At 36.3% G+C, this 24245-nt stretch overlaps 2 protein-coding genes and 2 non-coding genes across 4 annotated transcripts in view; all 4 read right to left on the bottom strand.

The window, feature by feature from the left end:
* The window catches only part of LOC140976557 (uncharacterized), a 46862-nt gene extending 41852 nt beyond the window's left edge, over window positions 1–5010 (bottom strand). The window contains exons 1-4 of the mRNA XM_073440795.1: window positions 4786–5010; window positions 4590–4681; window positions 3592–3807; window positions 3287–3412 (exon numbers count right to left, since the gene is read on the bottom strand). Of these exons, the coding sequence (XP_073296896.1) occupies window positions 3287–3412; window positions 3592–3807; window positions 4590–4647 (400 nt within the window). The 5' untranslated portion in view covers window positions 4648–4681; window positions 4786–5010. The remainder of the gene's footprint in view (window positions 1–3286; window positions 3413–3591; window positions 3808–4589; window positions 4682–4785) is intronic.
* A 1466-nt stretch (window positions 5011–6476) lies between these two features.
* Window positions 6477–6594, bottom strand: LOC140977917 (U5 spliceosomal RNA). Its single transcript, XR_012175483.1, has one exon. It is a non-coding gene; the product is annotated as a U5 spliceosomal RNA (small nuclear RNA).
* A 5224-nt stretch (window positions 6595–11818) lies between these two features.
* LOC140977918 (U5 spliceosomal RNA) lies at window positions 11819–11937 on the bottom strand. Its single transcript, XR_012175484.1, has one exon. It is a non-coding gene; the product is annotated as a U5 spliceosomal RNA (small nuclear RNA).
* Window positions 11938–23371: 11434 nt separating this feature from the next.
* Window positions 23372–23998, bottom strand: LOC140977588 (uncharacterized). Its single transcript, XM_073442344.1, has one exon. The coding sequence runs from the start codon at window positions 23996–23998 to the stop codon at window positions 23372–23374; it is 627 nt and encodes a 208-aa protein (XP_073298445.1).
* Between the last annotated feature and the right edge of the window lie 247 nt (window positions 23999–24245).

Below are 24245 nucleotides of genomic sequence, written 5' to 3'. Positions count from 1 at the left end.
CTTTACCATAAATAATAAAAATACATATTATAACCAAATTCATCATTTTAAATCATATAATATCATTTAACATGCGTTATGATCCTTCAGGACGCTGCCAAGCATTTTTCACATTTTCCTAAGTGTAAAATTACCGATTTGTCCCTGTACGTAAAAATTCTCGAATTTATCTTTTTCCAACATTTAATGACATGAGATTATTCTAAATAATTACTTAAGCTTAAATATAATTTTCCATAATTTTATAAAGCTTAAAACTAGGCATTTCAATTAATTCTTTAATTAGCGTTTCGTGTGGCGATTAAATCCCGGATAAATCCAAAACTCAATATTTTGATCCCAAATTTTAAAAATAACATTTTTATTATATATTCTACCCTTCCAAATCATGAGCCACCCCCGTGGACCCGTGGTTCGAAATTTCTTCCTTAAATTTTCGAAATTGACACATATACGAACCCACCGAGCCATCTACCAATTTACTCGAGCCACGCCCAAGCCACCTCGATCCAAACCCGAGCCAACCCACCTAAGCACCCTCCTGACCAACCCTGACCCATAGAACCTAGCCCTAGCTCGCTCAAACTCTCTTGGAACCAGCCACAGAATCTGCGCGTGACTCCTATCTCTTCACCAAGACTCCTAGCCATCTAGGACACTTCCAGCCGAGCCACCACCAAACCAACCTGACCCTAACCAACCCTGGACCATGCCCAGACCCAACCAAGTCCAGCCCAGACCCTTAGACTCACGCACGACCCACCTGAAACCACACAGCAGCTTGCGCGATCCCATGGTTGCCTCACGTTTTTCTCTAACCAGCAGCCAACCCAGCCGCACCAGCCCCTGGCCCGACCCCTGCCCATCATCCTAGGACCCTGTTGGACCACCTTGGCTCGCCCAAGCCCATCCAGCGCGTCCCCTAGCCGCTGCTGCATAAACCCGAGCGTGGGGGAGAGTCCCACTTCACGTGGACTCTTCCCCAGCCCAAGGATCGAACCCTAGCAGCCCTATGACCCAACCCAGCCCTAGACCGAGACCACCACTGCCCCTGAACCATCCCTGGTCGAGCCCCCAAGCCCCATGCAAAGAAACGAGCCCCTTGAGTTTTTTTTTTTACAAGCCATAAAGCCTACGGTTCTTCCTTTTTTTTCTTGTTCCTTCGGTTGCCCAACCTTATAACCTTTAAATTTATCATGTTTTGACTATAATTCAATAATAATTTATCATGTATTGGCAGCGCACTCGTCTGATTCAAAACGTTTTTCAAAACAAACGTAAAATCATCGTAATTTTGAAAATAAACGTTCTACCGTAAAAGTGATCAAACACCTATATTTTTCATGCATCAACAATTAAATCATGCATAATATGATTTGTATGGTGTTGAAAGAGTTTAGAAAATGTGTCTTTGCGTTTATAACGCTCGAATATACGATCTTCGGCGAGGGTGCGACGTTGAACGACAGGACGACGATGAACACAAGCCTTTATTTTCCTCCAAATTTTCAAAATTATGAATTGTGTGTGTGGTGTGTTTACAGCTGTTGGTGGTATGGAATTGTGAGGTTTAGTAGACGTAGGACTTTATTTATAATTTAATTAACATATTAATGGGATTTGGTTTTGGGCTTGCAAGTTTAATGGTAATTGGACCTAATTAAATTAATTAAATTTGACCCAATAACACTTGTTTAATTAAATAATAAAAGTTTATAAAATTAGTTTTCATAAAATAATATTTTTGATCTTTTAAAACTCCTTGTTTGCCCAAAACAGGCTTCCCGGGAAAAATCGAGCTCGACTCGAAAAATAATTCAAAATTCAATATTTTTAGGAATATTAAATCATTTTTAATCATATTAAGAAGTCTTGCCATTATTTAATAAAAATACAAATTCTTGTCTTGGTCGTCCCCGGTCTCATTTCCCCCGCCTATTATCGAATAATCGGGTAAAATCCTTAATTTTCATGTAATTATGTCATTTAATCATGCAATCATATATTTAATCATATAATAAATATCATGCAAGCATTTAAAAACAGTTAAATAAAACAATTAAGCAATTAAAATAATTTTGCATGCATGTGGTTTACGTAGGTTGGTTTTCCGGACGTTACAGAGTACCATTGATATTTCGGCTATTTATGTCCCAACCGTATGTATCATATGGTAGAAGGAGAGGATATTACAAATGGTCATAATAGCTAACTATATCTTGAATGCTGATAAGATTTCCACCGATTCCTTGTATAGTAATAATCTCGATTGCTCAGAGTTTCTTGACATTCATTGTCAACAATGACAGCTGCAACGTGAGATGTTGTTGGTAAACTATATTGATGTTTATTAGGTTTTTGTTGCCTGATGATGAGCCTACAGTTAGGTATGTCTTGACATTTGTCAATTTGTCGAAACACGTACACAAATTTCTTGCTAGGTTCCGATATCGTTGTATGTTAGTAATGACATTGTTTTCATTGAAGTTAATTCCTGCAAAAATTTTCAAATTAATCTTCAATCTAACAATTTAAAAAAATATTGTTGATAAAAGAATGAACCAATAAATTATATAATGGAAATTTGTTATTCTAACCTATTTGTAAAATTTGTTTTTAAAAATAATTCATTTTCAAAATATTTAACGATATATACTGTATACTGCATAAATTCTAAAATACTTATTTTTTCTCCTATATCCTATTTGAAATTGTGAAATGCATATAAGCGGTAATGAAGAAGTCATATATTTGATATAGTACGGGTAAAAAATATACATAATATTTTTAAATAATATTTTCCATATATATATGAATTTTCGGAAAATGAGAATAATTAAATTATATTTTTTATGAAACTCTGAAAATAATACATTAAAAAATGTACAATGTGTTCAAATTATATTTTTCATGTTTTAAAAAAATATAGTCAACTTTTGAAACTTTTAAATGATTAAAAATTTGTCCATAAAATGTTGAAAATTGAAACAAAAAATAAAAATCAATCACATGGTTGATGTACTCTCAACAAAGTCATTAAATATTAAATGTAGAACTTGAGAGGTTAAATTGATGGCAGAAGCAATAAAAAATTTTCTCAATAAAAAATAAATACACATGTATGTGACAAATATATTTATAGTGAAACAGTTATTTAGCGAAGTAAGACTAATTGATATAAAATATTTTGATTCAATTATTTAATTTTATTTAAACCCACTGATAATAGATAAAGGTGTGAAACATATATATCGCATCGACTATTTATGTGGATATAGTAGAATACCTTGATGAATAGAATTTGGCAATGGTAGACGTGTGGTAGTACTTCCACTCTCGAAATGTGATGTCAAATTATGAAAAGATATTGGCTCTGAGCGACATGTTTGTCGCATTGTAGTCATAACAACAACTGTCATGAACAATAGATGTGGAGCTTTTTAAAATTTGGTAGCTGTAGTAGTACTTGAGAATGAGAACTATTTAGGATGTTTTGTACAATACATCATTAAATAATAGATTTTTTTGCCAAGAAAGTATTGTTTAACATTATATTTTGGATAGAATCCAAATATTGTGGAAGATACTTACGATTTTCATCGATTTTATGAGTTGATTCTTGAATCATTATAGTTGGTGCAACAAAATGACTATTACCAAGATTAGACTCATCTGGAATTGATGATCTATCATTATCTTGTCTCCTTCGATAATTTGCACAACGGCGAGCCAATTCCATGCTCCTTGCATCCTCATTCATTGATCGTCGTCTGGTACGCTGTGCCAATCTCCAATTTATTTGATGATCTGTTGAACAATATAGACATATTGTAAGTGTGTTGTGCATCTAACACACAATAAAAGTATCACTTATAGACCATGTAAATATTTTTTGAACTACGTATTATACAATGCTGTTTTGAAGTAGAAATGGAAGAAGTGAAACTACGTATTATACTATGCTGGTTTGAGTAGAAATGGAAGAAGTCAAATCCATTCTTCTAATTTTGTAATTTGATCGACGTCGAGCAAGATAAGATTGTCGTCGTTGTTGAGTCATAGAATGTATTCTTTTTATGTTCATTATGCGTTAGCATTTGTCGCTTTTCAATGATGTAAGAGTTGGAGTTAGAATTTGTCATGTCCTGCACAGAATTATAGATCAATAATTAATGTACTTGTGAAAATGATAAAATAATAATGGAATACAGTTCAGAAAAATTTAAACGATTTTTTTGTGCATGTACATACATGGCATTGTTGTAAACTATTTGAAACTATATTTTGTCTATATATCATCGTTTTTGTCTAAATACGAAATATATAAGAAATTATATATACTAATACTATCGTGTAATGTTGATTGATCATGAATGAATTTGATTGTTAAAATATAATTTTTTTATAATTTTCTACAATATATTATTAAAATGTTTATTTGAAATTTTGAATGAAAAAAATATCATACTTGCGGAGACCTTTGTCGTTGATTTGCGAAGTCGAAATAATTTAAATCAGAGCGAGTAATTTCCCAAAATTTGAAAATATGCTAATCTCGAACAAAGGCTAGAGTCGAGTCAAATATATACCAATAATTGAAGCTAACGAACAGCTGGCGTTCTCAAGGTGGTAAATCGCCAGAGACATGCCGGAAATCACGCCGGAATCACCCTAAAAATGGCTGGAAATCGGATGAAATTTGCAGGAACAGAAATTAAAGGTTTAAGCTTCGAATCCTTACTCAATTGACTCTAAATAACCAAGAAATCGCAACAAAATCTCAACTAAAATTAGAGGAAGAATCAGCGCACGCAGATGGCTGAAGCAGGGTTCGCTCGGGCTTGTTTTATTCTCGATACATGGAAAAAAGGGACGTCGAGCTAAGAAAACGAGGTTGTTGTGTTGCTGCGCTTCATCTTCGGTAGCTCGTGGCTCGACGCGACGGCGGCTGGAGGAGGAAAAAAATGTGACGGGTGGCAAGGATTGGGGGTCGGGCTTTTCTTCTGCTTTCTTAAATTGGAAATGAAAGGGTGTATGTATATGTGTGTACTGTATTTAATTAATAATAATAGTGATGTGTGCCAATTTAACCCCATTTTGCATTTTACACTTGTGTGTTACTTTAATTATATATATGTATTTTACATCGTTTACATATCTCCGATATTGAAAATATATATAGTCAACACGTTTTTCAATTTTATTTGACATAAATAATTAGTTTACTTTAATAACTCAATAATTATTCTAATTATATTAAATTACTGGATAATTAATTTCAGGACATTATATTTCTCCACCCCTTAACAAATTTTCTTCCTCGAAATTTCTGTTTACACATGAATCTTACACATGATACGGATACAAAAATCCAATACTAAAAATCAAACATATATGGATAAGATGTTCTCATCTTCTCCTCTATCTACCAAGTTGATTGTTCGACCACATGCATCGACCATTGAACTCGAACAAGTGGTATAATTTTGTTACAAATAACTTTATATTTGCGGTCAAGAATGCAAATAGGATACCCCGTATCCGATGATATTTTCAATAACACAAAATCTCTACTTTAAACTCTAGATGTCGATGACTATTATTAGCATATTTAGTTTGACGATCCTGGACAGGTTTCATTATTTGACAAATCAACTGATCTTTTTCATGTTTTTTTCTTCTTTCTTTAATTGAAATTGAATGGATGTATGTATATGTGTGTATTGTGTTTAATTAATAATAATAATTGTGCCCATTTATCCTGGATTTGTATTTTATTTTATACTTATGTGTTATTTTAACTTTATATGTATTTTATATAGTTTATAAATCTCCGATATTCAAAATTCATATAATCAACATACTTTCTAATTTTATTTCGCATAAAGAATTATTTACTTTAATAACTTAATAATTATTCTAATTATGTCTAATTATCATATAATTAATTTCAGGTTCTTAGATCATTAGTAAAATATACAACTTGAAATAAAGTAGTTTGGTTTCGGATTAATAATTTAAAAAATCGAAATCCGAAAAACCGACTTGTAATTTATTAAAACCGAACCAAACCGACTGCTGCACACTCCTAATCTTTACTTTTTTTTAGTATAAATTGGAAATAATATGCAATTCTATTATTAGTTCTAGCTTTCTAAAATAAGTCATACTTAGTTTCATTTACTCCAATTTTTCTGATTAAATTTCACCAATATCCTTCAGTATAAAAGCTCGTGAAAAAAAATTTAAAAAGTATTCATTACTTTTTATTTCCATTATATTATATCATTTGTATTTATTTTTTTATTCTAAATATTTTAAACATAACTTATCTAGTAAACAAAATTTTTCAATCAGATTTATTCATTTCTTGCAAAGATTGTCCTAATTGGTAAATCCCATTTTCCAAGTTGTTCAAATTTTAATTAGAATTTGTTACCCTTAAAATAAAAAACATTAGACTTAATTGTTGGGCAAATCTCAAAGAGAATTGAGCCCTCCAAAAATAGTTGTATGCTGCTTATAAGCAGCGAACACACGGTATTCTTTAGTAAAAGGCGAAAGAATAGTTCGCTTTGTGCTCACTGCGCAGCTGCATTGTTTTATTGAAGTTTGAGTCTGTTATTTATATGGTAGGTTCTCCTTTTGTCATGCAGTTTTCTCCATGTGGGAAAGGGTAAAGAAATAAGGCTAGTTGTCATGCAGTTTTCTCCATTGAACTTTTGTTTTATTTTCATTGAATGGATTTCTATAAATATGAAATCTCTTGCCGATACTGCATTTTTTCTTCTTCCAGTGGAATCACGATAAACGTTGGATTTTTTTTTTTTTTGGGTCAAATTTATGGAATCCACCAACGCTTCTTTTTCACAGAAACTGATAGCAAGAGGATAAAATTTGTGCAACGATTCTTTGATGATAAAACAGATATTTGAATTGTTAGTTTTAACAAAAGTGTTAATTTAACATCGAACTGACAGATTTCCAAGATTTTGTTGAAATAGAAAATGTGAACTCCATTGGTTAGGCGCTAATTTAATTAACACGCGTTTCTCAAATCATTATGAACGGCGGAATTTTTTGTTTTGGTTAAATCCATATCCCGAGGAGGCAAACTTAAAACTCTTATTTTGGATTAATGAGGTGATTAATTTGGGAGAGATCCAATAGATCGAACTTTTGATTCACTCGTTGAATCCGACATTTTAAGGACCAACAAAGCCTCTCTTTTTTTCATGTTCCTTTCTGGAAGTATATAGATAGCTGTAATCAAAATATATGATGGATTAGTGGTTTTTTCCCCTCAAAACAAAAGTTCAATGGAAGTTGTTCTCACTTCTAACAAATGGAGTTGGATTTTGACAAGTTTTTTGTTATGATAATATCAAATACGAATATCTATATAAAGAAACAGGACACTCGACGCACATAGATTGAAAATAATCACGAAATACGTATACAAATCTAATGTTACCAATACTTGTATGAATCTTGAACTTAGGACGCTATCTTATAAAAATAGGTTGCCAAAACTTATACAATCTTAAACCTTGCACACAGGACCAAATCTAACTATTCTTGTTTTTAAATGGATATAACACTTCTTGTAATTTCCTACGAACATATCTCTCCCTTGATCCTCTAATCATATTCATGATCGAAGATCAGATTCTTTGTTTAGATCGCACTAGATATCTTAAACAATTTTGCGTCGAGAATTGATCACCGAAATTTCAGAGATCTTGCGGCAATGTGGTCATGCAACTTGCTGTGAATTTCTTGTGAAAAACTATGGTGGCTGAAATTCTTTGTGAGAGGAGAGGGATAATAATTTTGCTGGACAAAAAATTTTGTATGTCAAAATTTGTGTGTAAAAACTTATGGTATTTCATATGTCACTCAACGAAATATTTATAAACTTTGATTCCTGATCACATCAGAAACCCCGCTCACATTAGGATTCATAATCATAATCACATTAGGATTTTTATTTTTATTAAATAATTAAAATTTCCATGTTCTAGACCTTTTTAGAATATTCTACGAGAATCATGTACATGTAGTAGTAACCACTACTAACATTATTATTTAATTAATAGATTCTAAATTTACTAAATAAATAATTGTGAACTCATTATAACTTTGATCGACGATCAGAAAGCTCCGATGTACTGAAGGTATAAATCTTGTTCATATAATGAAAACGGAAAATTTCGAATATCAAAATTTTCACTGTTCTTTTTTTTGCCAGCTGACAATTTTGTGAATTCTTTCACCAAAATAGGCAGTTTCACTCTCCTCACTTAATTAACAGTTAATCTAACTTCCACAACTTCCAATACATGGAAACCACGTATAAACTCCTTTATAAGCAATCTGTTTCATCTTCATCAAACTGCAGTCGTCAAATTCAACTCCTTGAACTTGACTATCTCAACGGGAACACATAATCTGATACTTGTATGACTCTTAATGATTCAAAGATACAGCGAGCCGTGAGTTCATAACTTCATGTGATTCGCAATAACATTTATTTTTATTCAGGCATACCCCAATTAGTCTCATTCTTTTCATTAGCACCTTGATCAAGAATTTCAGAACTGAAGTCTGATTGCACCTATCGGATCATGGTAAGACCGTCTAGTAGCATCATTCTATGATCCCCTAGGTATCACTGATAGTGCCTGATTCAGAATAACATTTATTTTTATTCAGGCTAATTAGCCTCATTCTTTTCATTAGCACCTTGATCGAGAATTTCAGAAATGAAGTCTGATTGCACCTATCGTATCATGGTAAGACCGTCTAGTAGCATTATTCCATGATCCCCTATGTATCACTGATAGTGCCTGCAAAAACCTTAAGTTATTGTTAGCGTACAGTACAATCCCTTGAACTCATATATCTCGATCGAATCTGTAACTATTGGTTTATCGAGAGTTGTAAATAAATTCGATAAAGATGTGATGTATTTTTAAATAATAACAGTGACATGATATGTGCAACTGGGGAAAAGTCTTTCTAAAACGTACATGTCTTACTTTGACAGAGATTCCTTGCACTATTAACTCGTCAGATCACATAAGATATCTTCACACATAGGCAAATGGTGAATCCCGACTACAATATATTAGCTCTTACGTATTGACCCCGTCAAGGTAAGTATGGAACCCATAGCACAACCACTAGTTCATATAGATCTCCATTACTCCTCAACCATATTTCTTAACGATATCTAGCTTGGATGATTCTTCCTTCCGTTTAGTGCATGAAAATGGGAAATAATTCCAAAATATGGTCCCTTCCATTCCCATACATCGTTTTGGATTCTTAAATTTTTCGAACCAAAATCGAGCTGATTAAATTTGACTCTCTCTGAATTGGAAATTTTGATTAATCCAAACCACATACGAATTAATCCGTGGATTGGAATTATCAAATCCAAACCGAACCGAATTTGTTGACTTTTTCTGAATTTCCGATTTGTTTTATTTCAATAAATTACATTTTCAAGATAATCTCACGGTTGTTAATTTATTATACACACTTCAAACTACAATAATCATATATAGATATTGTTCTATATATATGTTTTTACACAAGCTGTTGACAAAAAAACAAAAGCACGTTATAAAAAAGTGCCAATTCGCGGGTGCGAGTAAAGAAATGACAATATTATACATAAAAATCAACAAATATGATATTGATGAGCTATACTAACATTATTATTTCATTAAATAAAATAATCATTATAGGAATTATTATTTCAATTCCATAAGAAAATTAAATGTCCCGTTGTAATTATTTTATATAAAAATTTACTTTGTATAATTTCAATATTTTTAAACATACTAAACTTCAATATACATTATTCATATAATTTGATTTTTTTAGTTCGGTACGTTTTTATTATTAGAAATTTCAATTTAATTGAATGTTTGTATGAATATATAAAGAAATTAAATCAAGCTTTTGAAAATAAATAATTTATTCATGTCTTGATTGGTTTGATTTTGTTTGAAAATGTATTCAGTTATTTTAATTTATTGGTGATTGATGATATTTAGACAATTATTATTGTTGTTGTTGTTATTATTGTTGTTCATGTTGTTTTTTTATAATGAATTCGTCGTTCATTAAAATAGGTAAAAAAAAAAGATTATACAATACAAGTGCACTGGGCATTCTCATGAGACTCAACAAATAAGAATAGTATGACTCGATGGATCAATTAGTCAAATCAACGAACATTCCCTGAAAATCTGCTTATCATTCCTGAAAAGTAAAGCCGATTAATGATTGGATAAGATCTCAAGTAACTTCTTTTTCAATAAGTTGAATGTCATAGTCCATATGTACTACCAAATGTGTACTATTTGTTAAAAAGAACAATGACATAGCTCATTGACGTTTGCATTTGCAACAGATTTTCATATTTAAAAAGACGATCGTTGCAGGCGATGCCCATATATATATATAGATCATTCAGGCTTACTGTAGGACCGAATGCTTACCGCTTTACCAAGAGCTATAGCTAATGGTAATGGTGCAACTCAAATCTTTTAAACCGCTCAACAGCTCAATCACCAAGGTTCGATCGCTCTACCAAACAAGGACAATTATTGCACTCAACAATCTCCCTCCAAATAATTACACTCCTTGCAATAAATGAGAATCGAACCTGTGACCGTGGTTCTGATACCAATTGTAGGACCGAGTGCTTACCGCTTTATCAAAAGCTATAACTGGTGATAATGGTGCAACTCAAATCTTTTAAACCGCACAGTAGCTCAAGCATCACTGTTCGATCGCTCTACCAAACAAGGACAACTATTGCACCCAACACTTACTTAAGAACTCTCCTCCGAACTTCAATATTTCTATATGTCTAAGCAAAGTTCTTCGAGTTCAAATAAATTTTTGAAAGCCCAACCGATCATATCAAGCACACGTTTATACTTTGTAATCTGATAATTGAGGATCAATTAATGTTAGAATTTCATTGAAAAATCATTGTAATTAAGAGTAAGAAGTCTTACTGCTAATCGTGTTTAAGTTTCTGAGATACTGAGAGTTTCAGTTAGGCTGTGTGGTAAGTCTTGCTAAAGTGTGCAGTTTCAAACTGTTGTAATTGTCAAAATTCTTTTGCAAGGAAGAAAGGGACGTAAGAATAATTCAAGTTCCCAAACATCCCGAAACAAACTTGTGTTATTTACATTTCTGTTAGCCTGTTTTTGCTCAATATTTGATAGTCTAACTGTTCTTACCATAAGCCATTTTATTGTATTAAACCCTTATCCGTGAGTTTTTTTTTCTGCGCAGTAAATAATTGTTGGTTTATTGATACCTTATCGACGAGAATTACATTTCGGTTTTATTAACCAAATCAAAATATTTTCAAAATTTATTGAGATTATTTATTCACTTATTCTAAATCAATCTCCGGTCAAGATACATGCCATGCTTGAGGTCAATCTTTAAAATTAACAGCTTTAATTATTAGGTGGTCCAATGATACAAATATTTTAGTATAAGAACACTTTAGAATTCTGAAAAATTTTATTTAATAATTTATATTAGATATTAGCTTTGTGTATGATTTTGCTATTCCAAGCTCAAATTATTGTATTCGACTAGTTTATTTATGACTTTTTGTACATTATAAATATAAATTTTAAGAGATACATTATCCTTAATCGTAAGAACAGAATATACGCTACACAAGACATGAAATTTCACACTTCATTGTTGGGGCCCAACGAAAGGAAAGAGAGACCCTGCAAAAATAGGCGTGAAATATTTTGAACTAAATTGTTGGGGCCAACCGAAAGAGAAAACCCTCCAAAAATAATTGTATGCTGCTGAAATGCAACGAACACACGGTATTCTTTAGTAAAAGGCGAAAGAATAATTCGCTTTATGTTCACTGCGCAGCTGCTTTGTATGACAGTACGATCAAATTCGATTTTTATAGGATAAGCTCTCCCCGTTATGTGTAATTTAACCGATGTGGGAACATGTAACGGTGAAAATAATGCTGGTGCCCTGGGGCTATGTGAAGTGATAAGCTTCGGATTTTTTTATTTTAAGAAACTAAACAATAATTTATTTGAACAAGTGAATTTTTAAATATTTTTGTACTTATTAAATGTCAAATTTATTTTTAAATAATATAACAGATTTTTAGTTTTAAAAAATAAGTATCTCTCATTTTCTAAAATTGATGTGCACATAAATTTTTAATTGCGAAATTCGGTTGACTGAGGTAAGGGTGCCATCAAAATCGGGGTAAATTTTTTTAACTCTGGTTCAACTATTTTTTTTTAAGAAAATGACTTTCTCAAATGTATTTGAAATATGTTTGAGCATGTCATGTTCTTAACTATGTTTATTTTACAAATTTCTCTCATCAAAATCCAACCTTTATTGCTATTTATTTTGTGAACAAAAAAATTAGACTTTTAATTTATATTTGTCAATGTTGGTTTATTTCTTCATAAAACAAAGTTATTTTTTTAATATTTATTTATATTAATATTATTATTGAGAATTCAACCAAAATCTCACGTTGAAAATAAAGATCGACGATGAGACCAAGCAATGTTATTGCTTTGATCACTTTACTCATGAAAATCTTAGAGACAATATGAATTATGGAAATGAATATTTAACACTAAAAGAAGTTCATGCTGCTCTGAAGGCAAATGAACTAAATAAGAGGTCTGAGATGACCAGTGATGAACAAAGCTAAGAGTTTTTTGTGAGGGGTCGATCAGACAGAAGAGAATCCAAGAACATGGGCGGATCTCGATCAAGGTCAAAATCTAAGATAAAAAGGAAATGTTTCTTGTGTCACAAAGGACATTTCAAAAGGGATTGCCCAGAATGAAATAAGAAATATAAGGAGAAAGAAATGAGCTGTGGAGATGCTGCAGTGACAGAAGATGGACATGAAAGCGCGGATGCATTGCTAGTAACCACAGAAAAATCTCAGAAAGAACCACATGAGTCCATGCATATAGGGACTGGTTCTGTGATTTCACCAAGCTTGGTGGTGGGAAAGTTCTTATGGGTAATAATGTGGCCTGTCAAGTTGAAAGGTATTGGTTCTATCAAGATTAAATTATCTAATGGAACAACTAAAATATTATCAGAAGTTGGGTTGGTATCAGGATTGAAAATGAATTTAATCTCCCTTGGAATGTTGGATCAAGTTGGTTATAAATTCAAGGCAAGTGATGGAGTTCTCAATATCACTAAAGGTTTGATGGTGGTAATGAAAGGACTTGGGCACAATGGTTTATATGTATTGGAAGGGAAGCCCTGTAATGATCAAGTGCTTTCCATGTTCAAACTAATACCGATAAAACAAGAATATGGAATGTCCGGTTAGGTCATATTAGTGAAAGAGGATTACTAGAGTTGAATAAACAAGGAACCTTCGGGAAAGACCAAATAAAGTAAGCTGGATTTATATGAACATTCTGTTCTAGAGAAACAAAACTAGATTAAAGTTCCAGAAGGCTGTTGATGATGACTGGGTGAATTGGGTTTGAGAGTGGTCGATAATTACACCAGGTCGGACTGATTCCTGCCAGGATATACTAGATTTTGGATGGGGTCTAAAATATCTTCACACTCAAGATAACAGAGATCGTTAGTAGGGTGTCGGAAGGTTTTTCGGATTAGCCATTCCGACGCTCAAGTCAATAAAGTAATTTATAGTAAGAGAATGTATTTTTTCACAAGAATATATATCTGAATGCATTAATATCAAGTAAACCTGGTATTTATAAGAGAAAAGTCAATGATGACTTTGTTTTCAGCGTCGAGCTGCTATTCATTGCAAGATGGTCGTCCATGCTCTGCCTAATGTTACTGAGAAGTCTAATAATCCATACTTGCTTCAGCCTAGTCACATCACCCTTACGCACGCCGAAAAACCTCCTAATGATGATTAAGTTATAATGCCCCATACATGTGAACCAGAAGATGACACATGTGCCCGGGTGTTCAGGTAGATGACCGTGATGTGGTACACTGTCTGCTAAATGTACTACCCGAGCTCTCACTACAAGCTTGGATCCTCCTTGGCTTCCTGACTACCTAAAACCCTGACTAAAGATGACCTGAGTACCCTCTGACTACCGGATCTTGTACCCAAATCTCACCGGGTGATACCACAACTCCCCTTTCAACACAGTCGGGCTAGAGTCCTACTCGCTATCTCGAGTCACTTGATTGGTCATGGGAAGGAAGCCCACCAGTACATCAGATCCAAATGGACTAGGGCTGATGCTATCATGAAGTAAGCCCTATTAATTGGAAAGTCAGGCGCCACTTAGGATTCTGCGCCTTCCTTTTCACATGCTTCGCACAATTTTCGAGGTGCATCTCATCCCTCCATTTAAAAACATCTCATCCCTCCATTTATTTTTAAATCTACGGTTCAGGGCCATATTCCCCTGAGTATAAATAGTTAACAAACTTCTTCCCTTTTCACTTTTACATCTTTGCACTCTCGCTCTCCAGCACTCTAGGTTTTCGGCATCTTCCTTTCTTCTTTGATGATCTACTGTTTTACGGCCAGTCTTCTCTCCAAATCCATCTAAGTGCTCCTTTCTTAAAACATGTCTGATTCTATTTTTACTTCTGGAGGGAATGTGCGTGGCTTATCTAGTTATGAGTCTGCTGCTACGCGCTCAAATTCTACTTCCCCATCTTCCAAAAGATCAGCCGCCCCTCGTTTCCCCAAAATTTCTAAAAACCAGACGACCAAGCCCCCAACCACCGGGATTTCCTGAGTTTACCAAAAAGGTAAGGGCAAGGCTGAGCTCCTAATTCATCTCAGCCCAGCGTCCCGAGTGCTCCATGGTTCTCTACTATATATGGACAATACTCCGCGCCCCAGGGCCGAAGAAGACCTTAGGGTCCTCGGCTCCATCCCTTCTTTTACTCCATCTTGATCTCGGGCACCTCGAACAGGGCCGATCGACCCTTAGAAGGTTTCTTCACCTTCTTCCGGGATCAAGTACGTAGTGGTCTTAGATTTCTCATCCCTCATTCCTACATTGAGGTAGCCCGCTTCTTCAGGGTGCCTATCAACCAGCTCGATCCTAACTCTTTCAAGATAATGACATCGACCTATATTCTCTTTAAAATGCATAACTTTCTCATTAATCCCCTAATTCTTAATTATTTCTTTGCATGTCGTTTTGGTGATAATGCATTTTCTCTTTCGACTCGTTTAAATAGCCGATTCCTTGATGACATCCCTTTTTCTCTGAAGGGATGGAAAGGGCTCTACTTTTTCATCCTTCTTCTTTCTTTCCCAAATTCCTTGTTAGCTTTTTGCCCAAATTCCCCGTCCAACCTGAGCTCCCTGATAATTTAAAAACTCAAAAACCCTTTCTTCGGAGCCAAGAGCTTGTGGAAGGACAAAAATTCTCTTCTTCCTCACTCATTTTTGCAGACAACTTGGTGGCCACTACAAGAAATTTTACTTTCAACGACACTCAAAAGAGAACGGTTTTATCAAAAACCGTTGTCTTTTTCCCTTTAACAACGGTTTTAACGAAAACCGTTGTCTTTGTTAATTTTTTCTTTGTTAAAGACAACGGTTTTTAAAAAACCGTTGTCTTTTATGGGTCAACGACAACGGTTTTAGAAAACCGTTGTCAATGGCTGTGCTATTTGGTTGCAAAGACAACGGTTTTAAAAATCGTTTTTGTTAAAACCGTTGTCTTTTATGGGTTACAACAACGGTTTTTATACCGTTGTCTATGAGCGGGTTTTTTAGTAGCTACGACAACGGTTCTTAATACCGTTGTCTATGAGCGCGTTTTTATGTAGCTAAGACAACGGTGTTAAAAACCGTTGTATTAAAACCGTTGTATTTTTTGGGTTACGACAACAGTTTTTATATCGTTGTCGATGAGCAGATTTTTTAGTAGCTAGGACAACGTTTCTTAATAGCGTTGTCTATGAGTGCGTTTTTATGTTGCTAAGACAACGGTGTTAAAAATCGTTGTTTATTAACGTCAGTGAAAGACAACGATTTTTTTAGCATCTACCACAACGGTTTATAAACTCGTTGTCTAATGTACAAATTTAGGGTCTAAGACAACAGTTTAAATAAACCGTTGTCGTATTACTAAAAAAAAACTTTTAAAGCAACACTATAACTCCTTTAACAACACTGTTTAAAAAACTGTTGTTAAAAAAACCAAAATCCCTACTAATTCCTCACACTTATATTTCGCATAACACACACTTTCACCTTATAATTAAAGTCTCGACACACACACACCCCAAACCCACTCCCGTCGCCCTCTTTTTTCCCAGCCGAATCAAAACCGCCGCTCGTCCGTTCTCCGTCACCGAGGACTGGCGAAGGTAGCCCATGTCCGGTCGACCTTGATTGCAACGGTAATTGGTAGTTTTGAGCAAGGCAAGGTCGTGAATCTTAGTCCTATTCTGTGCACGATTTGTCATCCGTTTGGGTAAGAATTTCACTCGATTATTTGGGTCATTTGAAGTTGTTTGAGATGTATTATAGTATACTTTTTGTATGTGTTCATAGTTCACAAAAACAGAGTATTCTATGGAAGAAATTGATGAGGTTCTCACCGAGCTAGCCGAATGCATACAGGATCATATTTATGAATAGGTAGGACGTGATTTTTTTTGTTGCACGTTTGTTGGTTCATGACATTTGGATCTCTTCATTGCTTTCGGGATATGTTGAAAGAATGTGATAATTTTAGGTGATATGTGTGATGTATGGTTTGGCTGTGTAGGTGATAGGTGTGATGTATGGTCTGGCTGTGTAGGTGATTGGTGTGGTGTATGGTCGTATTTAAATTTATTTCGAATATATATTGTTGTGGTGTGTTTTTAAATTTTATGGTATGTCCTACTTGTGGGGAGGTTATGCCAAAATTTTTCTAGGCCCTGATTAAAATTATGTGGTTTTTATTTTCACAGGCACTGTAATGATGTTTTGGAAGATGCACGGGCAGAGAAATTCATTCCAACAAGCTACAGAAGACAATTTGGAGTTGATATGTGCAAGTCTTGGTTGTAGGGTATTTTTATTTTTGTGAACTTGACTAAAAGTTTTTGGAATATGGTTACATACTTTTTTTAATTGTTGGTTTGGTAAATTACAAGTCTATGAATGACATATTTCTGTTGTAATTCATGCATGTAGTTCTTGATCAAGTATATATGTTGATGTTTGAATTGATTTTATATAAGGGTTTAACTGATATATTATTTTACACCCAAATTTTTTTAATTAATTAATTTATTTATGGTTTAAATAGAATATTATATATAAGACAACAGTTTTAAAATAATGTAAATCAAATCCAAAGACAACAGATTTAAAATGTTGTAAAACTGTTGTATATTGCAGCAAAAGACATCGGTTTAAAAACATTGATTAACTGTAGCCGAATACGATAAAATACAACGGTTAAAAACTGTTGTCGTTGTTATAAGACAACGGTTTTTAATAGCTACGACAACGATTTATCAACGTTGTCTTTATACATCAACAACAACGGTTTATTACCGTTGTCTTTGAGCGCACCTATTAACCACAGGGCTTTTAACAACGGTTTTACAGACCTACAAAAACGGTGTTTCACCGTTGTGTTAGATGTCTACAACAACGGTTTTTCACCGTTGTATTTCAGCACACTTTTTAACCACAGAGCTTTTAACAACGGTTGTAGAAGACCTACGACAACGGTGTTTAACCATTGTTATTGGCCTTTTACGACAACGGTTTTTCACCGTTGTCTTTGAGCACAACCTATAACCACAAGGACTTTAACAACGATTTTACATGACCTACGACAACGGCTTTTCATCGTTGTCTTTGGCTTTTTTTCTTGTAGTGGGCCTACGGGTTGAGGGCCCTGGCTGAGGACCCTATAGATAGGGTTATTGACGAAATAGCCGGCTCGCGCGCCCAACCCGGTAACTTCTCTCTCTGGCTTTTCTTCTCTTTCTATTTCTCTCCCATTTGTTTAAAATTTTATTTTAAGGCCCTCTTTTTTATTTTAGATCAACAAGAGATGCAAAAAGCTTTTGCAAAAAGGCGAAATGCTGAGAAAGAAGCTGAGGAGAAAAAATGTGATGCCCGGAAAGTTGCTGCTAAGAAAAAGGCTCTGGCCCAGCATGCAGCTATCGAAGCTCGAGAAGCTGCTACTGTTCAGGCTGATACGATTCCATCTTCCCGGGAAAATTCTATCGACGATCCCCGGGAGGAGGGCCAGGAAGAAGAAAGGGCAGAGCATCCTAGCTCACCTGGCGATTCAGTGGATCACCTTCCTCTCATCCAGAGGAAGAGGAAATCTGGTTCTACTTCCGAGATGATCCTGCTCAACGACGCGGATGAAGAAGGCCAAGGCACATCCCGGACAATCCATTCCCTCCCGTCCTCCTAAGCACAGATTCCTACCGAGCCTCACTACTCCATCCCACAGACAGTTCGGGGCAACCTATTCTTGGATGGGGTCTTTTCAGCTGGGGTGAAACTCGTTGAGAGTTTAATTTCTCATGTGGAATAGGCTCATCTTTGGGGTTTGTCTCCCAACCACAAATTGTTCGAGGGTGCTTCTCGGTCTTTCTCGGTGAGTTTTCTTAGAGTCTTTTTTCTAGTGTTAAATAGGTGTACTTTTCTTTTACCCATCATTCCTTGTAGGGTCTTCAAATGTTGATAGCTACCTATGAGGAGGTAGCTTTACTTGCCAAGAAAAAGGCTTGACGGTATCGGGCTGCCAACGAACTCCATCAGCAAGTTCAGGGCGAGTTGGAGCAAGCCCGGCTCCTACACAAAGAGGTAGACATCGGCTTGAGAACAACCTCAAAGGTGAACTATCAACAACTGGAGGTGGCCAGGTCGGATCTCCTATGTACCCAGATAGATGTTGATGCTGCCAATGTTCGGGCTGATTCCTTGAGATCTAAGCTCTCATCTTTGGAGCCCCGGGCCCAGTCCTTGGCTGAGGAGTTAAATAGCTATAAAGCCTGGGCTCTAGAGGCTGAGGTAGCCCTAGTTGCCCAACAGCAATCCGAGGAAGAATGACAAGTCCGTTTCCTTCAATCTCCAGAGTTTAAATCAGCGGTCAAGGCAAGGCCTACTTTTTCTTTTGGACTGGCTTCGACAAGTGCCAGGAGTAGTTTGAATAAGCTGGACTCCTTCTGGCGGATAGGGAAAGCTTTCCTGATTTCGGCCTAGCGATCTAGTCTATTCCAAAGGAGTATGAGGAAACGGGATAGAAGGAGGCTGGTGAGCAGGAAGACCTCCGCAATGTAGAATATGGTTATTTTTCTTTTCTTGTTCTTCCAACTTTCGGGCTATTATTATTGAAATTCCATTCTTTAATTTTCCCTTTGCATTCTTCATTTCAAGCGCATAACTTTAACCCATAAAAAATAAATACCTCAAAGAACTTTAAGTGTCTTGGGAAATGATTGGTCCTTCATGGTTAAAATACATCGGTCGGCTTGAAATAAAAAGAAATCCAAGTATTGAAAGATAATTGGTAGTTTATGAATATTCACTCAATGACAAAAGATCAAGAGCTTGTTTCCTCAAGATTTCGTGAAGTATTACCGGGGCCTCATGCCTCCTAGGTTTAGAATTAATATCGGGGCCTCATACCTTTCAGGTTTAGATATATTACCGAGGCCTCATGCCTCTCAAATTTAGATATAATAATAGGGCCTCATGTCTCCCGGGTTTAGATATATTACTGGGACCTCATGCCTCCCTGGTTTAGATATATTACCGTGACCTCATGCCTCCTAGGTTTAGATATAATACCGTGGCCTCATACCTTTCGGGTTTAGATATATTACCGAGGCCTCATGCCTCCCGAGTTTAGATATAATATCAGGGCATCATGTCTCTCGGGTTTAGATATATTACCGGGACCTCATGCCTCTCGGGTTTAGATATATTACCGGGACGTCATGCCTCCCAGGTTTAGATATATTACTGTAGCCTCATGCGTAGCCTCATGCCTCCCGGGTTTAGATATATTGTCGAGGCCTCATGTCTCCCCAGATGTACATAAAATACCTTGCACATACTTGAAAAGAGAAATTACTTCATTAATATTCAAATAATAAATACAATTCAAGCATAATATTTTTTCAGATGAAAAGCATTCCAGGGTATTTTCAAAGATCGACCCTGGTCATCTTCTAAATACAATGCTCCAGAACTAATTCTTCACACCACTTTGTAAGGTTCCTCCCACCGGGCTTCTCATTTTCCCACATCTCCTTGGTCATTTTTAAGACAAGATCACCGACTTGAAATTCCTGAGGTCGGACTCGCTGGTTATAAGCTCGTATGAGTCATCCTCGATAAGCTTCCGTTCGAATTGTTGCTCTTTCTTTTTTCTCTTCTATCAAGTCCAATTCTTGGGCCTCGAGCTGCATAATTCTCTTCTGGATACGTTTGAACCCTGGCCGAAGTCTGCCCGATCTCTACTGGCAACACTGCTTCAGATCCATAAACCAGACTGTAAGGATTTTCTCTAGTAGCAGTTCGAGGAATTGTTCGATAAGCCCATAGAACACTTGGCACTTTTTACACCCAATTTCTTCCAATACCCTGCAATCTGGCCTTTAACGCTTGAACAATTATCCGGTTAGTGACTTCAGCTTGCCCGTTAGCTTGAGGATAAGCTACTGAAATGAAAGACTGAATAATTTTCATTTCTTTACACTAGGCCGTAATTTTTCACCTTTGGAATTGTCAGTTGTTATCGGATATTAACTTTCTTGATAGCTCGAACCTGCAAACTACGTTTTTCCATAAAAATTTTAATACCTCATCTTCAATAATTTTGGCCAGGGGCTCGACCTCCACCCATTGGAGAAGTAGTCGACTGCTACTAACAATAATTTTTTCTAGGCACGAGCTACTGGGAATGGTCTCACAATGTCTACCCCATTGATCAAAAGAGCAAGATGCTCGAACATGCTTCAAAGATGAGGCCAGGTTGTGGCAAAAATTACCATGGCGCTGACATCCTTCAAAAGATCTGAGCAGTTCTCGGGCATCTGTATTCATGGTAGACCACCACAATACAGCCACCAATGATTTTTGGGTGAGTGCTATGGTCTCAAGATGGTCTCCGCAGGACCCTTCATGAATTTACCTTAACACATATTTAGTTTCTTCTCCGGCTAAACACTTGAGAATTGGGCCCTGGAATGATCATCGGTACAATTCTACATTAAGGACACTGATACTGGAACACTGCTTCTTGATTTTCTAAGCTTGTTGAGGATCTCTCGACAATCGGTCTGTTGAAATGAACTCGAATAGGGGCGTTCTCCATGAATTTTCCTGGGAAGTTACTAGACCGGTATCTATGGTTGATACAAGTTTGGTGTGATAAATAATATCCCGATCACCCTCTCCGGCCAAAGAAGATGCCATTTTGGCGAGTGAATCGGCCTCAATATTTTCTTCTCTCGGAATATGCTCTGCACTTCAGTCAGTAAAGCTTTTCGATAGTTCTTGAATGGCTTTTAAATGCTCCTTTTACCTCCCCTCCTGGACTTCATAGGAGACCTTGACTTGCTGAATAACTAGATGAGAGTCAGAATATAGAAAGATTTTGGTAGACCAAGCTTCTCGGGCGGTCTTCATTCAGATTACCACTGATTCATACTTAGCCTCATTATTTGAAGCCCGAAATTCCAATCTTACTGCAATATCTTTTCTCTCATGGGAGAAACTAGAAAGACTCCCACCCCACTACCTTTCTTGGTATCCATACCATAAAAAACATTTTCCTAACTTCTTCCTGCCAAAGCTTCGCCATCTCGATTAGGAAGTCTGACAAATCTTGAGCTTTTATGGCAGTCCTTGATTCGTAAGTGATGTCATACTCCCCGAGCTCTATTGTCCATTTTACCAGTCTTCCCGAAATGTCCAGATTAGTCATGATTTTCCCGAGTGAGCTATTGGTAAGGACAATGATAGGATGAGACAGAAAATAAGGTCTCAATTTTCTTGCGGTCATGACCAATGTCAGGGTTATCTTCTCCAGCTCAGTATATCTCAACTCGGGGCCTCTGAGGTCATAGCTCACATAATACACGACTTCTGATCAAATCCTTCTTCTTGAATAAGGACCGAGACGACGACATATTCAGTGGTAGACAAATAAATCAACAACTTTTCTCTCAGCCCGAGTTTAACTAAGATGGGCAACTCAGCTAGATGATTCTTCAAATCTTGGAAGGCTTTCTCAGTTTTATCATTTCATCCGAATCTTTGGGCCTTCCTCAATATCTGAAAGAAAGGATAAATCCGATGTGATGATCTTTATATGAACCGGGACAATGCTGCGATTCTGCCCGTTAGTTTTTGTACATCCTTTACTGTTTTCGGAGAAACCATATCCAAGATAGTCTTTACTTTTTTCGGGTTGACTTTGATTCCCCTCTCGGTTACTATGAAACCCAAGAATTTTCCACACTTTACTACGAAAGTGCATTTTAATGGATTCAACTTGATGCCATATTTTATGAGAGTTGAGAAAGTTTCTTCTTGATATAAGATAAAGATTGATTTCTCCTTGGATTTGACCAAAATGTCATCATCATACACCTCGACATTCCTTCCGACTTATTTCTCAAAAATTTTATCCATCAACCGCTGGTAAGTGGCCCCTGCATTCTTCAAACCAAACGACATTACTATATAACAAGATGTATCACCAGAAGTCATAAAACTGACGTTGTCTTGATCTTCTCGGGCACAATGGAATTTGATGATATCCTTGGTAGGCATCCATAAAACATAGTAACTCATAACCCGAGGTGGAGTTGACCAACTGATCAATCCGAGGCAAAGGATAACAGTCGTTGGGACATGTTTTGTTCAGATCCCTGAAATCCACGTACATTCTCCACTTCCATGTGACTTTTTGAACTAGGACCATATTTGATAGCCAAGTCAGAAATTGGATCTCTCGGACTTGGCCAGCTCTTTCGAGCTCCTCTACTATCTCTGCTATTATCTTATCTTTCTCTAGTGCGAAGTGTATTTTCTTTTGCACCATTGGTCGGGAACTTGGGAGGGTGGTTAGTTTGTGCTCAGCTACATTGGTCGGGATTCCAACTAACTCTGCAGGGGACCATGCGAAGATATCCACATAATGTTGTAAACAAGTTATTAATTGAGTTCAGGTGATTGACTCCAAGTCTCAGGCAACTTTGGTATTTCTCCCGGGGTTTCCGAGAATTAAAACAATTTTGTCCTGCCCTTCTCCCACTAATGCTTGCAACTCCTCTACTGAATGCACTTCGTCACCTCTTCCTCCTCTTTTTAAATATCCATCCACTCTTGCCATCTTTTTTCTATTCTAATAGTCTCAACGTAACATTTCCTTGAAGAGGGCTGATCTCCTTGAACTTCCCCGATTCTGACCCTCACGGATAACTTAATTTTATGATGATAAGTGGAGGCGACGGCCTTGAAGGTGTTCATAGCCGGTCTTCCTAGTATGAATTTGTACGAAGAGGCTGCATCGACCATACTGAACGTGGTCATAACTGATTTTCTTAAGTCCCCATATCCTACCGTCAATGGAAGCACAATCTCCCCCCTCGCCCCTCCAGGGTGGATCGAATGACCTGCAAATCCAAACATTGTGGTTTCCACGGGCTCGAGTTTATAATCCTTTAAATCCATTTGGTCCAGGGCTCCTTGGAATATGACGTTGACGGAGCTGCCTGAGTCTACAAACACTCGCCTTATGTCATAATTTGTGATCTTGGCCTGGATCACCAAAGCGTCATTATGATGTAAACTGACGCCTTGTAAATCTTGAGGTCCGAAGCTGTTGGTCGGCTTCTCCTCTCCTCCCATGCTACTTATACCCAAGAGTTCTCGTCGGCTCCATGCTTTCCGAGCTCGGTTGGAATAACCATCAGTGGATCCTCCATAGATCATTTTAATTACTCCCAAGGTATGAGATTTTCACCAGATCTTACCTTCTCGGGCTCTCTCTGATAAGGTGGGTCTAGGGCAACTTCCCAGCATGGTCTCCAAATTTGGGCCCTGGCGGATGATACATGTCCCGAACTCCTAGGTACCTATGGGAGTCCCCTTGCTTTCTTTGTTGCTGGATTCACTTTGACAGGATCTCACCTAAGATGATTTTTTCTCAATTGCTTGCACTCGCTGGTGTCATGATAAC

The sequence above is a fragment of the Primulina huaijiensis genome, chromosome 5 (assembly GCF_012295235.1).
Source record: "Primulina huaijiensis isolate GDHJ02 chromosome 5, ASM1229523v2, whole genome shotgun sequence".
Lineage (NCBI taxonomy): Eukaryota > Viridiplantae > Streptophyta > Magnoliopsida > Lamiales > Gesneriaceae > Primulina > Primulina huaijiensis.
Note: the sequence above shows the minus strand (reverse complement) of the source record. Positions and strands in the feature narration are given on the sequence as shown.